Source organism: Cottoperca gobio, unplaced genomic scaffold, assembly GCF_900634415.1.
Source record: "Cottoperca gobio unplaced genomic scaffold, fCotGob3.1 fCotGob3_316arrow_ctg1, whole genome shotgun sequence".
In the NCBI taxonomy this organism is placed as follows: domain Eukaryota; kingdom Metazoa; phylum Chordata; class Actinopteri; order Perciformes; family Bovichtidae; genus Cottoperca; species Cottoperca gobio.
Genome location: NW_021166924.1, coordinates 84589 through 100829, shown reverse-complemented (window position 1 = coordinate 100829; position 16241 = coordinate 84589). Strand labels below are relative to the sequence as shown.

At 44.4% G+C, this 16241-nt stretch overlaps 2 protein-coding genes across 2 annotated transcripts; one reads left to right on the top strand and one right to left on the bottom strand.

Annotated features, from left to right (window-relative positions):
• The first annotated feature begins 1841 nt into the window (after positions 1-1841).
• Positions 1842-6249, top strand: LOC115005530 (chymotrypsin A-like). Its single transcript, XM_029427389.1, is given in 9 exon segments — positions 1842-1883; positions 3167-3328; positions 3740-3843; positions 4358-4437; positions 5154-5232; positions 5316-5443; positions 5445-5497; positions 5850-5983; positions 6078-6249. Coding segments are annotated over 8 exon segments (792 nt in total). The 5' UTR covers positions 1842-1883; positions 3167-3276; the 3' UTR covers positions 6240-6249.
• Positions 6250-6520: 271 nt separating this feature from the next.
• On the bottom strand, positions 6521-8054 carry agrp (agouti related neuropeptide). Its single transcript, XM_029427405.1, has 3 exons — positions 7906-8054; positions 6883-6992; positions 6521-6804 (listed from the first exon to the last, which is right to left on the bottom strand). Exons 1-3 carry the CDS (start codon positions 8009-8011, stop codon positions 6613-6615), a joined length of 408 nt encoding a protein of 135 aa, XP_029283265.1. The 5' UTR covers positions 8012-8054; the 3' UTR covers positions 6521-6612.
• Positions 8055-16241: the final 8187 nt, after the last annotated feature.

The following is a 16241-nucleotide window of genomic DNA, read 5'->3' as shown; positions in this document are numbered from 1 at the left end:
CACACAGACAAACACACATAGCTCTGCTCAGACAGATTTATTGTAAATGTCACACCATAATATTGACAGAAATGTAATTAAACCTCTCCTACCAGTATTCAGAGGCCAGTTATTATCAACAATGAACATTCTGTGCACTCTCACACACAAACTGTGTGTTTTATCTTCCTCTGCATGTTGCTTCTTTAAATTAGTGGGACTTCTGACATTCCTTGTCTTGAACAATCCTCCTCAAATCTGGCTTGTATTCCATTGCGCTCACTCGAAGCAATTCTTTCACACGTGTCAGTCAGAACAGATCAATACTTTGATTTCACGTGTTTCAGGATAGAAAACACCGACTCACAGACGTGTGTTGACCCAAACATTGATAGTAGCTTAAGCGCAGCCTGTTTGACATTGGGATATTTTTCCATTGGCACAGTTTTCCAGAACTCAAGGGTCCCTTCCCTCAGAACAGGTTTCAGTCGGTCTTCCTCAGAAAGTTCAATCATCTCCAACTCGGCCAACAACTCGTCCGTGACTAGCGGGGCTTTCAAACAGTCCATCTCAGCATTAAAAAGGTCGACGAGGAACATAACCTGTGACCTTTTCAGCTGTAGATCATGGAACTGGGTCGCAAAGTTTTCGTGCAGGGTTTCAACCAATGTTGCATATCGGGCTGTTTGCTTTCTCAGGGTGGCACCGGTGGCTTGTCGGCTTGCTTTTAGACAGTTAAACAGTTTTAGTTTGTTAACAAATGCAAATACACTTTGCACTAGGTCAGGCAGCATTGTTATATGAATATGAACTCTCCCACTCTACTAAAAACATGGTCAGATTTACTCAACGATAAGTTTTTCCCCCCCTCGAAGGTGATTGGTTCACTGCATCGCAAGCATTTTTGTGATTGTCTCTTGGGCCACATGAAAATTTGACACGCTGTCATGCTCTCATACTGACACCACACATACACACACGTACACACAAATAAAATTCGATATGAACCGAAGAGCCACATGAAACTGGGCAAAGAGCCGCGGGTTGGCCACCCCTGAAATAGAAGTTATACTCAGATCACATATTCATGATATGATAATAATCATTAAAGTATTCTCTGTGTGGGGAAGCTTCTATAATCACAGCTCTATCTGGTTGACAGATAAAACATTGCAGCTGGTTTCCACACGTGGAGCCATGGGGCGTTACAAGTCGGTCGCGTTCACTACACCAAGTACCTGGCAGGGCCCCATCAAGGAAGGAGGGGAAACTCTTCTGTAAAGTGCTTCGAGTGAATAATGTAGAAGTCTTTTACACTGCTGCTGAGTCTTTAAATATGTGAGGAAGTCAGGTCAGGGCTTCTCTGCGGAACTAAGTCACAGATTTATACTGAAACATAAAACATTGTTATTTTAGCGGTCTGGTTTTTCTTGTGAGATATATTTAGCTAATGGTTGAGTTTTCTTTCTATTGTTTCTGCATGTTGCGCTTTTATTTGGCTTATTTTAAGTTATTGTTCTGCCCTTAAATCATTTCACCTATTTGAAGCTGATGTACCTGCAGGATTCTTGCTTATTTGGAGTTGTATCCTCATGATCGTTTGCACTTATTGTCGCTTTGGACAAAAGCGTCAGCTAAATGAACTTGTTACGACTCGGACACAGGAAGGAAGACTCAATTGCACGACTTCAGACAATAAACAATACTTTACTTCAATAAAACAAAATCTTAACTCAAAGCACTCACTGGAACTTACACATGCTATGACAAAGATATGACAAGACGACCTGGCACAAGACAAGGGGAGACAGGACAATTTATACAAGAGGTGAGTAGGAACAGGTGGAAACAATCAGGGGCGGGGCAGACGCTGACGATGGCGGGAAACCACACAAAGACAGGAAGTAAATTACATGACACAAGGGAGGTGAACTCTACAAAATATAACAAGAACACAAATCCAGAGTCATGACAGAACTGTAATGTCATTTTGTGTTATTAAGATATGGTGACGGGCTTTTAGATTTGGTTGTGACACTTTGTTGTTTTTTTCTTTGTCTTCTAACATCTTGGTACCATGTTGGAAATAAGTGTTTCCACTTTAACATGTTATCCTTTGGGTATTCTGGTTTCTTAATCTGATAATCCATAAATATAATCAATCCATAAATGAATGTGTTTCCACTCAGTGAAATATGCAAACCACAAACTTCATGCTTTTTATCAAGTTTGTGGTTTTTGTCGTCATAATTGAATATTCGTTGAAAATAGTGTAGAGTTAGTCTTAAATCCTAAGAGTTTGACGTGTTAATGTGAGACTCTTCCATAACATGTCTTCTTTCATAGTAGAGTAAAAAAAAACCTCTAAAGTCCAAATTCAAAGTTTATGTTACTAACTTTGTGTGTGTAGATTCAAACTCTCCAACAGTTACATTACATAATGCCTCATTTACATATTTAAACATGAACACTTGTAATATAAACTTGTGTTGATGTGAGTAATGAAGTGAGGAAGTTTCATGCTGATATCTGTTAGTTACATGTTTGACCCTGTTCACCTGTAGTGTGTACAACATGTATGACTCTGTTCACCTGTAGTGTGTACAACATGTATGACCCTGTTCACCTGTAGTGTGTACAACATGTATGAATGTTACAATACATATCTTTAAAAGGAGCTTTTCTCTAACACTCTTCACCAGAAATCTTCACTTCAGTAGCACTTACATACACCAAACTTTCCACTTTCATTCCTCTCTATATTCTGAAGCTTTGTGCAGAGGGCTTTGTTCACATGTCACTCACAGCTCATGTTATACATGCTACACTAACTACATGCAGGAGATGCACAGAGTTCTGTGTGTTGACAGGATTTAGTGCTTTATGGAGTGATACAAAGATCCAGAATCCCCTCTGTATAAACCTTTGACTCTGATATGTGAACAACATGAACAGTGTGAAGAAACACTTTGAACCTGCTTCACCAAACTTCACTTTATATCTGGACATGTTGCAAATCAGCACTAATTTAATAACAGAATTACTCATTTACATATTTAAGAAAGCTTGTAACACAAAGAATAATTGTCTTAATGTCAGTAATGAACTGGGGAAGTTTCATGGTGACATGTATCAGGTAAAGTTTTCGCCCAATCCCCTCAGACTCTCCATGTTTCGCCCTCCGCAGGTGGAAAGTGTCCGTCAGCTGCAGCTGGACAGATTCCCAGCGGCTCTGATAAGATGTCCCCTGCTGTCCTATAAAAGCTGCTCGCTCTCACAGACCAACATCATCGAGCCATGGCCTTCCTGTGGATCCTCTCCTGTCTCGCCTTCGCCGGCGCCGCCTACGGTAAGACGAACGCTGTGATGCATGCTGGGTAAAGAAAGGGGGTTAGTATGGATAAGGACTCAGGATATAAAGAAAAATCATATTTGTAGCTTTTTGTGAACTGAATGAGAAGTAAAGAAAATGTTAAATAGAAATAGTCCACAAAATAATATAAAGGAAACTTACTGAAGGATAAAACATGAAGAACATTTCAGTTTTGGTATTTAAACTAAAGTTTTACTCTTATTTACGCAGTTTTCTCCAATAAGTTCTCGTGCTGTCTGTGATGTTTGTGTAAAATGTAGAAGCTCAAAGGTCTCACAAGATATTTTCTGGTTGTTGTCAGTGGACTTTAGATTGTTTTGTGACAGACGCTCTTCCTAAAAGTTGTTGTTGTTGTTGATGATGATGTCATGATGATGATGTGACCAGGCTGCGGCTCTCCCGCCATCTCCCCCGTCATCACTGGTTACTCTCGTATCGTGAACGGAGAGGAGGCGCTGCCTCACTCCTGGCCCTGGCAGGTGTCCCTGCAGGTACACACATACACACACACACACACACACACACACACACACACACACACACACACACACACACACCTATGTTATATTTAGTTGGGTTGTGTTGTTATTCCAAATATAAATAATATAACTCTTGGTGCATTTCATCCCCTTTGAGCATGCGTCAGCATTGTGCTAATACTTTATAATAACCATCATTAATAAAAGCTAAACTGATTAATTAAGCTTAAGTTATTGTAACGCTAACAAACACTTGATGATGACAATGATATTTAATTATGTTTACTAATTATTAGCAATGCTTAATTAATTTATCAGTAGTTAGAGTATTATGAAAATTAGTTTATAAATGATATATTGTATCAGCTGATAACAATTACATACTGACCGATTTATTAACATTTTATTGTTGCAGGCATTAACATTTTTCATATATAAAAAATCATTTTCATGGTTAAGTAGAAAGATGGACCAGAAATCAATTATTAACTATTGATAATGTATAAACTATCTGTTGTTGTTTCAGGATTACACCGGCTTCCACTTCTGCGGCGGCTCTCTGGTCAATGAGAACTGGGTGGTGACGGCCGCTCACTGCAACGTCAGGTCAGAGTTTATTATTGGACACAGAGGGAGAAATCCTCACTTTGTGCTTAACTTACATGTTAAAGGGGGAAATGTGTCTTCTAATTGAAGATTTTTCTCTTCAACACAATTTGACCCCATTTTTTTACCAGCAGCTTTAGATACAATTTGACCTCAGTAATGCTGTTGGTGGCTGGACTCTTATAGGACACAAAGAGAGAGTTTGCTCCTCTGCCGACTCCCCACAAGGATGTGCTTATTATTTATCCTCCACACAATAAGTGTCGGGTCAGGTGGGACAGTAGGACCCTCATAAAGTAGCAGATGACACCAGGCGCCAGTCCATTCTTCACTTAAACATCTCTAAAACCAAATATGTGAGACGGGGGATTTGTGCAAACTAAAAGATATGTTGGGACGATTATTGACTCAGAGCTAACTGTGAAGGCGTGTGTAGAAAGGGTTAGCAGCGTTGTTTAGAGAGGAAACTTTACCTCCACATTGACACACCACAATTATTGGTGTCATGGTTTACAGAATAAAACTCTCTGAATCAAGTCGTAGCAACACAGATGCTAAAGATGCACAATTATGTATTTATTCATATTTATTTGATTATTGGAGCTTTGAGTATTTTTATCATCATGTCCGACTTCTGTGTGTGTTGTTAATAAAATGTGTGTTAAGATGGACGCATGAAGTATGTCCGCCTCATGTCTCCATCCTCCTCCCTGCAGGACGTCCCACCGTGTGATCCTCGGAGAGCACGACCGCTCCTCTAACGCTGAAGACATCCAGGTCATGAAAGTCGGCAAGGTGAGTAATAAAACCTCATCTTCTGGTCTCATCGCGTCGTCTTCCTGCATGTTCGCCGCTCCTAACATGTCACTTCCTGTCAGGTGTTCAAGCACCCCCGCTACAACGGATTCACCATCAACAACGACATCCTGCTCATCAAGCTGGCCAGCCCCGCCCAGATGAACATGCGTGTGTCCCCCGTGTGTGTGGCCGAGACCGGGGACGACTTCCCCTGGAGGCATGAAGTGTGTGACCAGCGGCTGGGGCCTGACCCGCCACAACGGTGAGGGAGCGGCCAATCAGAGCAGAGCAGGGGCGGGGTTAGATGATGCTAAAAGGTTTTATAGTCATCAAAGTGCGTCAGTACAATTTTCCAGGGTCACAGAAGTGAGTAAAGCAATCAGCACAATGCGGAGAGGTTCGGGGACACCACAAACTAAAAACTAGCTTGGTAAATAAAAATGTGTCACTTTGTCATGAATCATCAGAACTCATTTTGTGGAAACAAGAGACAAGCTGGTTTTTTGACGTACTTTAAACACTGGGGGCAGCATGTAGCACGTAGCATGTAGCATTTAGCACGCAGACCAGCTCAGCCAACATGTGAATGTTTCTGAAGTGTTTGTGTGTTGCAGCTCCTGACACCCCCGCCCTGCTGCAGCAGGCCGCCCTCCCCCTGCTGACCAATGAGCAGTGCCGTCGTTTCTGGGGAAACAAGATCAGCAACCTGATGATCTGCGCCGGAGCCTCCGGAGCCTCCTCCTGCATGGTGGGTGGTGCAGTCGTCACACAGGCGGAGGTGTGTTGATGCCGAGCTGCTGTTGTTTACAGCGTATTGTTTACCTGTTTGTTTGTTTGTTCAGGGCGACTCTGGCGGTCCTCTGGTCTGTGAGAAGGCCGGAGCCTGGACTCTGGTGGGTATCGTGTCCTGGGGCAGTGGAAGCTGCACTCCCACAATTCCCGGCGTGTACGCCCGCGTCACCGAGCTCCGCGCCTGGATGGATCAGACCATCGCTGCCAACTGAGCATGTCAGAAACCTGATCATCAATAAAACTCAGAAACTCTGAAACACACCTGCTGTCATCTGTTCATGTTGGCTCAGACAGATGTAGAGAAATACTGAATATGTTAGCCTAGATTAGCATAAAGACTGGAAGCAGGGGGAAACCTCTTACCTGATAAGTTTAAAACATACCCACCAACACCTCTAAAACATATTAACTAATTTTTCTGTGTTTCTAAATTAATATTATGCATTTTAACATGTTGTTTTTGGGATTGCTGACAAAAAACAATCTTAAAATATACTTTCCTCAGCAGTTGTTTATTACACAAAGAGCATATGTTCTCCAATGAGTAACAGAAAGAGCATCAACAATGTTTTCATCTGCACGGCGTCAGGGGTGTCTGGGTGGGCAGGCGTGGCCGACCCGGCGGCAGTAGCAGATGGCGTTGAAGAAGCGGCAGTAGCAGGTGTCACAGGGGTCGCAACAGGGCAGTGGGTAACCTAGACACGACTGCTGGTGGGCGATGCAGCGACGAGACGAACGCATGGCCCGCCCTTGCAGCTGCATGGCTGCTGACGAGTCCTGGAAAGAGGAAACCGACTTATGACTCATTAACTGGAAGAAGAAAGGTTTATGTTTCTGTAAATAAGCCCCCCCCACCTCGTTGTAGTAGCCTGCATCCATCAGGAAGTGATCCTCCACCGAGTCGACAGACAGGAGGGCGGGGTCGAACCCGGGGTTGAGCGCGCGGTTGGTGGCGTGGCTTCTCTCTGCAGGACACAGAAAACACAGCTGCTGTTTTACTTGTCGTCACCTTTCATCTCTCCATCTGATGTAAACAAGTGATCACATGACTCACAATAAGTCCTCTCAACGTGCACATGCTGTGCTGTGTAGTTAGTTCACTGTAAGTCGCTCTGGATAAGAGCGTCTGCTAAATTACCTGTAATGTAATGTAACACATGTCAGCATTCACCCATTGACACACATTCATACAGAGGCTACCATACAAGGTAATCATTCACACACCGTTGGCCATTGGGAGCAATTTGGGGTTCAGTATCTTGCCCAAGGACACCGCGACATGCTGACCCTCCGACCACTGGATGACGATGCTACCTCCTTAGCCACAGCCACCCCATCAGTTTGTTCACTTTCTAAATGTCCAGCCTCGCCCCATGCAGTCGTGGTGTAAAACAGGGAGGTATGCTCAAACCTTTACTGTTTAGCATATCCATTAATTACCTTCCAACACATTTTATGCTACTTTATACTTCTACTGTACTATAATTTGGAAACAAATATTGTACTTTTACTCCTCTACATTTATTTTTACAACATTAGTATTATTAATAAAAGATATAAATCAACCAATAAATGATGATGTACTATTATTGATTATGATACCTGGCAGTATGAAAAGTCATTAAAGTTAGTTTCTCCTTTACCAGCTGCAACAATAAAGTATTGAACACATTAATGGATCTCTAATTATAATCCAGTGATGTAATATATATTATTCTGCAGAATGAGTACTTTTAGTTTTGGTACTTTAGGTTTATTTTGATGCTAATACTTTTGTACTTGTAACAGAGTATTTCTACACTTTGGTATTATTTAGCTGTGACTCTGGATCTGAATCTGCAGTAAAGCAAAGCTCTCTGATTGGACGGTGTTACTGACCCATGTCAGACAGGAAGGAGGTGTCGGCGACATTTCCATGAACCAGAGAAGAAGAGAGACGCAGCAGACTGAAGGAGCAGCAGCAGAGCAGCACGGAGACAATCATCCTGAAGAACCACAACTCCCACAATCCTCAGCTTCTCCTGCAAGAGCCTCCGAAGGAGGAAACAGAAACAGCGTCTTTACATCATTCATGTTTTTTATTTAATAATAGATAAATAGACAGAGGCGCCTCTACTTTATATATATATATATATATATATATATATATATATATATATATATATATATATGACAGCAAAAAGCCTGAACCCTTAATGTAGTACTAACTTAATATACAGTAAGGTGTGTCCAAACTTTTGACTGGTACTGTATATATATAAGGTACCGGAGGTGGAGTGACGAATGTAGCCCTACTGAAGAGCCTCAGTCACGTACTCCTCCATGGCCTTCAGCTCAGGCAAAGCGAGGGGGTAGATTCTCCCACGAGGCACAGGCTCACCGGGCAGCAGGTCAATGCAGCAGTCCCCTGGTCGGTGTGGGGGGAGGTGTGCTGCGCGCTGCGGGCAGAAGACATCTTTAAACTGGGAGTAGCGAGGAGGAATGTCAAGGCTGACCTGGTCGACGGGACTCTCGATGGAGGTGGCGTGCAGGCCAATACGTGCAGGAACAGGTGCGTAGCGTGAGGAATGGCGGCGTGCAGCAGTGCGGCGTGGAGTGACAGCAGGCAGGCACCGGCCGAAGCATCTCGGACCCCACCGAGTCACCTCTCCCGTCTCCCAGCACAGCGATGGAGAATGCAGGATCAGCCAGGGTCGCCCAAGGATGACGTCAGCAGTTGACCCCTCCAGTAGGAGAAATTGTATCTGCTCCCTGTGGAAAAGGCCGACTTCGAGCAGGACTGGAGAGGAGAGGTGCCGTACTTGCTTAGTGAGGGGGCGACCAGTGATGGTGTGGACAGAGAACGAAGTGGGGCTCGAGGACTTAGGCAGACCTATCTGCTGGCAGAGAGCCCCGGAGATGAAGTTGCCGGCGGACCCCGAGTCGATGAGAGCCTTGGCTGGAAAGGAACCAGAGGGAGTAGTCAGGGTTACCGGGACCAACAGAGGTTTACAGACAAAGACATCTTCTTGAAACGCACTCACCCGGGCTTGTGGGGGTCGTAGAGGACATGTCACCACGACATGTCCTCGCGCTCCGCAGTAAAGGCATAAGCCCTGAGTGATGCGGCGGCTTCTCTCCTCAGGGGTGAGTCTCAGGGAGTCCACGCTCATGGGCTCGGGCTCCTCTCCCTGGTAGGCGGGGTACCGGGCTGGCGCAGGGAACTGGGCGGTGGGCAGTGCTCGGGACTGGACAGTATGCAGTGGCTGGTCTTGTAGGCAATGTTCACGGCGGTTGGCGACCCGAATGGCGAGCTGGATGAAACGTTCCAGCCCGACCGAGTAGTCATAACCGGAGAGATGGAGTCGGAGGGTTGGCTCTAATCCTTGCCTGAAGACGGTCAACAGGGCCGCCTCGTTCCAGCCACTTTCGGCCCCCAGCGTGCGGAACTGCAGGGTATACTCCAAAATCGGCGTACGGCCTTGACGAAGTCGGAGAAGGCGCACCTGCGTCGAAGTATCGCCTGGTGGTGCGTCGAAGACCTCCTTGAAGTGCTGCACAAAAGCAGCATAGGAAGCAGTGATGGGCCCGCTCTGCTGCCACACGGACTCTGCCCACTGGAGTGCTCTACCCTGGAGTACAGAGACGACGAACCCCACCTTCGATCTCTCGGTGGGGTAGCGATTGGGTTCCATCTCCAGGATGAGGTCACATTGGAACAGGAATCCGCGGCACGCAGATGAGGAGGTCCCGGTGAACGGAGGCGGTCGCACGGCTCGGTCGGTGTGGGCGACCGGGGCAGGAGCAGGCGCTGGAGCGGGCATGGTGTTGACTGCGGCGAGGAGACCGCGACGCATCTCCTCGACGAGACCCTGGAACGGGTCTCCCGTGGCGGTGGGAGCGGGGGTGACAGAGGAAGCGGAGGTGGCTCCGCTGGCTGAATCCATCGTTTTGTAGATCTGGCCTTCTGTCACGGACGTCAGGACTCAGAGATGGAATTGACAATAGTTTATTAGGCTCAGCCAGCGAGCAGATGGAAACACCATACAGACAGGGGAGGGGTGAACACAAGGATCAGGAACTCAGGAATACTCAGGCTCTAAGCACTGGAAAATAAGGAGACTGGCGTAAAAGCACAGTGAACTAAAAAGTACAAAACAGGGAGCGTCAAAACAAGGTACACGAGTCGAACTCGGAACAAACGAGAACCAACGGAGCAAACAGAAAACGGTACGATACCGGGATCAGGCAGACAGACGGGCAAAAAGGCAAAAGGCAGGAAAATCGCGTTGCAGAATCTGGGGAGGAAGTCCATGGGGTTTAGTCCACTTTGTACGAGGCCAGATGCGGAGTGAAGGGAGTGAGGAGACTTTATGCTGTGAACACAGGTGCTGGCAATCAGTATTCCGGTGATTGTGGATGCAGTGCAGGTGAGTGAGTGGAGACAGAGGGGGGCGTGGCAGGTGCGAGTTCAGGCACAGACGTGACAGGGTGAAGTAGTCAGAGAAAAAATCAATTCAACTTCCAACATGTCTTCAGTCTCAAAGAACTGCAATCAATAATCTTTAAACACCAATCTGTATCAATAATCGTTATACAACAATCTGTAATAAATAATCTTAAAATAACTATCTGTATTAATAATCTTGAAACGACAATGTATAATCTGCGAGGTTGATGATGAAGATCATAGTCTGTGGGAGTTAAAGTTTTTAGCAGATCAACGTTCGTGTCCTCTGATCATCTGACAATATAATCACAATCTACCCTGTCAATATTAACTCAGTAAGTATGTGTGTGTGTGTTATTGTGAAGATTATAGAAGAGCATCAGGACTCAGAAACAATGACATCAATGATATCACATATATATTTGTCATTATCTCACTAATGGATGTTTGGCTGTGATCAGTAAATGGTCTGCTTTCTGTATCACAGTGTACATTCTCATATCATTTGAAGTTATTAAATATTGAACTTTTCAATATGAAGATTAAAACACATTTAAATGTTTGTGTCAAATAATGCAAAAGGCAGCACGAAGATTGAGTTAAGGTTAGGGTGCGTGCAAACCCGATGTAGCAACACAAAAACCATTCCAGCTCACAAATCAAGAAAAGGGAAAATTAAAACAACGACCCACGGCAACCAAAAACAAGACATTCAATGAACAACTGGAACACCAACTGACCAAACAAATCGATCCCCAAAAAACACAGCAAGGAAACACCCAGTCATGCACAAAACAACAAATCCTATCATCTCTAATGTGAGACCATGTATATTGTCTATCATCTGCGTGCATCCTTCACAATCCTCCGAGGCACAGCCATTTAACATATCATTAACTTTTTGTAAAAACAGCTTCCTCTCTGCACTGATTGTTGGAGCGTACACATTTATAAAAACAGCTGTAAAAAGGTCAAACCATGCTTTGACTAAAAGCAACCTCCCCTCGATAAAATGCTCGACCTCCAGTGAGACTGGAGTAAAAGACTTGGAGAAGAGGAAGCCCACTCCTCCACTGAGAGAAGTGTTGTGGCTTAAAATGACTTCCCCTTCCCACTCTCTCCTCCAGTCTATCTCATTAGAACTGTCGCTGTGTGTCTCTTGTAAAAAGTACATCAACATGTTTCATTTTAGCAGTTCCATATATGTGTCCTCTTTTTTAAGACTCTGGCTCCCTTCACATTTAAAACACCCACTCTGAAAGTATCATCACTACTGAGATGTTAAAAGCAAAAGAACAAACATATATTATCAAAATCTACTTGTTTTTTTACTCTTATCAAAAGTTTCTTTAATCTATAATACTCCTGGTCAGTGAGGCCAGACTCCTCTCTTTGACTCATATGGAGTCTGGCCGAGGTATTAAAAATGACCAAATCAAGAAAGTAATCCTCCACTTTTACACCATGTTGTTTTTTTTGTTTTTTAAAGTTCTATTTTTGGGCTTTTCATGCCTTTATGATAGAGAAGTGCAGATTGTGAAAGGGGAAGAGAGAGAGGGAACGACATACAGCAAACTCAAAACAGTGGCCGCTGTGGGCAAGGACTAAGCCTTTATATATGGGACGCCCCACCATGTTGGTTTTTAGTCTGTTGGAGGGAAACTTTTAAACGTTCAGCCGTATACATTTTTTCCTTCTCACTTACTTAAATTAAAACCAGGGATATCACTGCTGTCCGACACACACTCTCCCTCACTAAGACTCTCATCCGTCTGTCCCTGCCTTCTCACAGTCTGTCCCTCTTCCCCAACTTTACTGTTTTTAGCATCACTAGATGCTTTCTTTGACCTTTTCTTACGTTGGCAGCAGGTTTTTGCTGTACTGTCTCCAGTGCTGCTGCTGCCTCTTCCTCCTCTATCTCCGCTTCCTCTACCTGCTCACTCCATGCAACCCTTTCTTTTTATGCCATTTTTCTGCCATTTTTACCTCCCAAACCACCTTCCCTCTCTACCTGCACCTCTTCTCCCTCGTTTTTTTTTTTACCTGACTTCCTCCTACTTCACCTAGAATATCTTGGTAATTTTTTTCCCCCACACCACTTTAATAAAAACTACACACCTACATACCTACATACCAGGTTGGACATAACCGGAGCGACCGGTGGAGATCTCCCCGCCGGAGCCACGACTACCCTCAGCGAAGAGCTCTCCGCCACAGCAGCCGCCGCACCTCCAGGACCAGACGGAGCTGGGTCTCCGTGCCTCGGACAGGCTCTTGCGATGTGTCCTTCCTCTCTACAACCAAAACATGTCATGCCTGATGAGTTCAATGAGAGTACAATGGGAGCCAGAGCCTTCAGCCATCAAGCTCCTCTCCAGTGGAACCAGCTTCCAGTTTGTGTTCGGGAGGCAGACACACTCTCCACATTTAAGAGCAGGCTAAAGACTTTCCTTTTTGATAAAGCTTATAGTTAGGGCTGGCTCAGGTTTGACTTGAATCAGCCCCTAGTTATGCTGCTATAGGCTTAGACTGCCAGGGGACACCTCCCTGCTCTCCTCCTTCTCTTCCTCTCTCCTCCCCTCCCTCTCCACACCCTCTCTATCTCTTAGCATTTATGTAAATGTATGTTACTAACACAGCATCTGGGGCATCATCCCCGGAGTTTCTGTGTCTCTCATGTGACAGGTTGCCACTAATAAAGTTTACGTCAGGATCAGGAATTGTGGCTGCGCCTGCTGCTCTGGTCCTGCTGGACACCGGGAAGCCTTTTTTAAATTTTTCTGGATTCATCCATACTTTCTCTTTTTTCAACACAACATCATTTCTGTCAAATGCTGTATTTGTACTATGTTTATCCTGTACACACGACATCTATTGCACGTGTGTCCGTCCTGGGAGAGGGATCCCTACTCAGTTGCTCTCCCTGAGGTTTCTTCCATTTTTTTCCCCTATAATTATGGGGTTTCTTTTAGGAAGTTTTTCCTTGTGCGGTCCAAGGGTCTAAGGCAGGGGTCGGCAACCCGCGGCTCCGGAGCCGCATGCGGCTCTTTCATCCCTCTGATGCGGCTCCCTATGGCTTTTGAAAATAATTAATGAGTATTTAATTAAAATGTATTTTATTTTAGTTTGTTCGTTTTTAAAATGTAATTCTCAATTTGAAGATTATGGTGATCTTGTAACATCTAAATAAAACGTGTTAAAAAATGTTATGTCGCTGTTACGCTGTTACTATGCGTCACAACCGCCAATGTGCGACACCCGCCAGCGCGCGATTTCTTGAACTTTTCGAATCCCAGGTAGGACAACTATGGAGAATTCTAAGAAGAGAAAAGTGTCTGAAGAAAACAGAACGTTCAATGGTACGTGGACAGATTCATTTGCTTTCACTGCTGACGAGACTGGTTTACCAGTATGCTTAATATGTAATCAGAAACTAGGAAACAACAAAAAGTCAAATGTCGCAAGACATTTCCAGAATAAACACGCAGCCTTTGCTCAAAAATATCCGGATGGAGATGAGAGAAAAAAAGCCGTTTCGGAACTGATGCGGAAGGTTGATCTGAGTAAAAATCACTTCAAGAAGTGGATGAAGTCTGCAAATTCAAGTACATATGCGAGTTTTGTAGCCGCTCAGGAAATAGTCAGGCACGGGAAGCCGTTCACAGATGGAGAATATATAAAAGAATCTTTCATTAAGATTTCAGAACATCTATTCACGGACTTTAAAAACAAGAGTGAAATTGTGCAGAAAATCAAGGATATGCCCCTCTCTGCAAAGACTGTCAAAGACAGAACCATACAAATGGCAGAAGACATCACCAGACAGCAAATTAAAGACATCAATTCAGCTGTGGCCTACTCAATTGCCTGTGATGAATCTAAAGACAAAGGTGATATTGAACAAATAGCGCTGTTCTGCCGGTATGTAAACTCTGCTGGGCCACAGGAAGAAATTATTGAGTTGATACCACTAAAAGGCCAAACACGGGGGGAGGACATCTGTGAGGCTGTCTTGAATTGTTTAAGAGCCAAAGGAATAAACACCACCCACCTGGTATCAGTGGCTACTGATGGAGCACCAAGTATGACAGGAGCGCAGAAGGGCTTTGTGGCTTTACTGCAGAAGTCGCTGGACAGAAAGCTGCTGACTTTTCACTGCATCCTGCACCAAGAGGCACTGTGTGCTCAAACATTTCCTCCGGAATGCACAGAAGTAATGAATGTTGTCATTCAGATTGTCAATAAAATAATGGCAAAAGGTTTAAATCACCGTCAGTTCCGTTCGTTACTGGACGAACTGGAAAGCACATATTCTGATCTCCAGCTGCACAACAAAGTCCGGTGGCTGTCCAGAGGGGAGGTGCTGAAACGCTTTGCCGCGTGTCTGGAAGAAGTGAAAACTTTCCTGAGCAGCAAAGGGCTCACATTTCCTGAGCTGGAACAGCCAGAGTGGCTGGAAAAGCTACACTTCATGGTAGACATGACAGCGCACCTGAACACGCTGAACACAGCTCTTCAGGGGAAAGGACGCACAGCCCTGCACATGCTGGAGGAGGTTTTGGCATTCGAGCGCAAGTTGACAGTGCTTGCCAGAAATTTACAGAAAGGTACACTGTCACACTTCCCCAATTTGAGAGAGTTCAAAGAAGCTCACATGATAAATTCGGAGTATTTACATTCTGCAATCATCGCAATGCAAACATCGTTTGGGAAACGATTCTGTGAGTTCAGAGAGGAAAAAACCACATTATCCTTCACTATCACTCCCCTAAGCCTCGATCCATCCCTGCTGAATACGACTGCATTGGCAGGTGTGAGTCAACCTGATCTTGAGATGGAACTGGCCGACATAGCCGACAAAGACATATGGGTGTCCAAGTTTAAACGCTTGACAGCAGACCTTGAAGATGTTGCCCGTCAGAAGGCCGTTCTTGCTCAGAATCACAAATGGCGTGATATTGAAAACCTCCCCAAAACGGACCAACTTGTGTTCGAAACTTGGAATGCTATCCCCGACGTTTATGTGAACATGAAAAAGTATGCACTTGGAGTCCTGTCGATCTTTGGATCCACATATGTATGTGAGCAGGTGTTCTCCAACATGAACTTTATTAAAAGCAAACATCGCGCACGCCTCACAGATGACAGCTTACGATCCTGTGTGAAGATGAAGGTGACGGCATACAGCCCTGATGTGCAGACGCTGTGCGCTGAGGTTCAGGAGCAGAAATCACATTAACCAAGTATAATAAATATTTTAATTGCCTATTATTTTGCACATATTCATATTTTTTCATTGTTCAGTGAAATAGTCCTTTTATTTTTCAGGTTGACAGCTGACTGCACGCGCCAGTAAAAGGATGACGGCACACAGAGAGAGGATGGCATTTTTGGTTTGCTGACGGTGGATAATTTAAGTTCAGCGTTTTTTTTTCATAAATACAAGAAGGACTCAAATAGACATTGAGTATTTTACTTGAAAGTAACCTTCAACCCAACGTCAACGTCTTTTTTTCGGAGCTCAAAATGTTTTGTTGCATGCAGAAATGTAATTTTGTTTTCTCTGCAGTCGTTCATTGATTTCATAAATGCAACACATTATAGTTTGTTTATACATAGCATAAAGGCAAAAAAAACGTTATATGCAGTGTTATTTCATTTTAAATGTCAAAAGGGTTTTGTGGCTCCCAGTGTTTTCTTTACTGTGGGAAACGGGTCCAAATGGCTCTTTGAGTGGTAAAGGTTGCCGACCCCTGGTCTAAGGACAGAGGGTGTCGTATCCTTT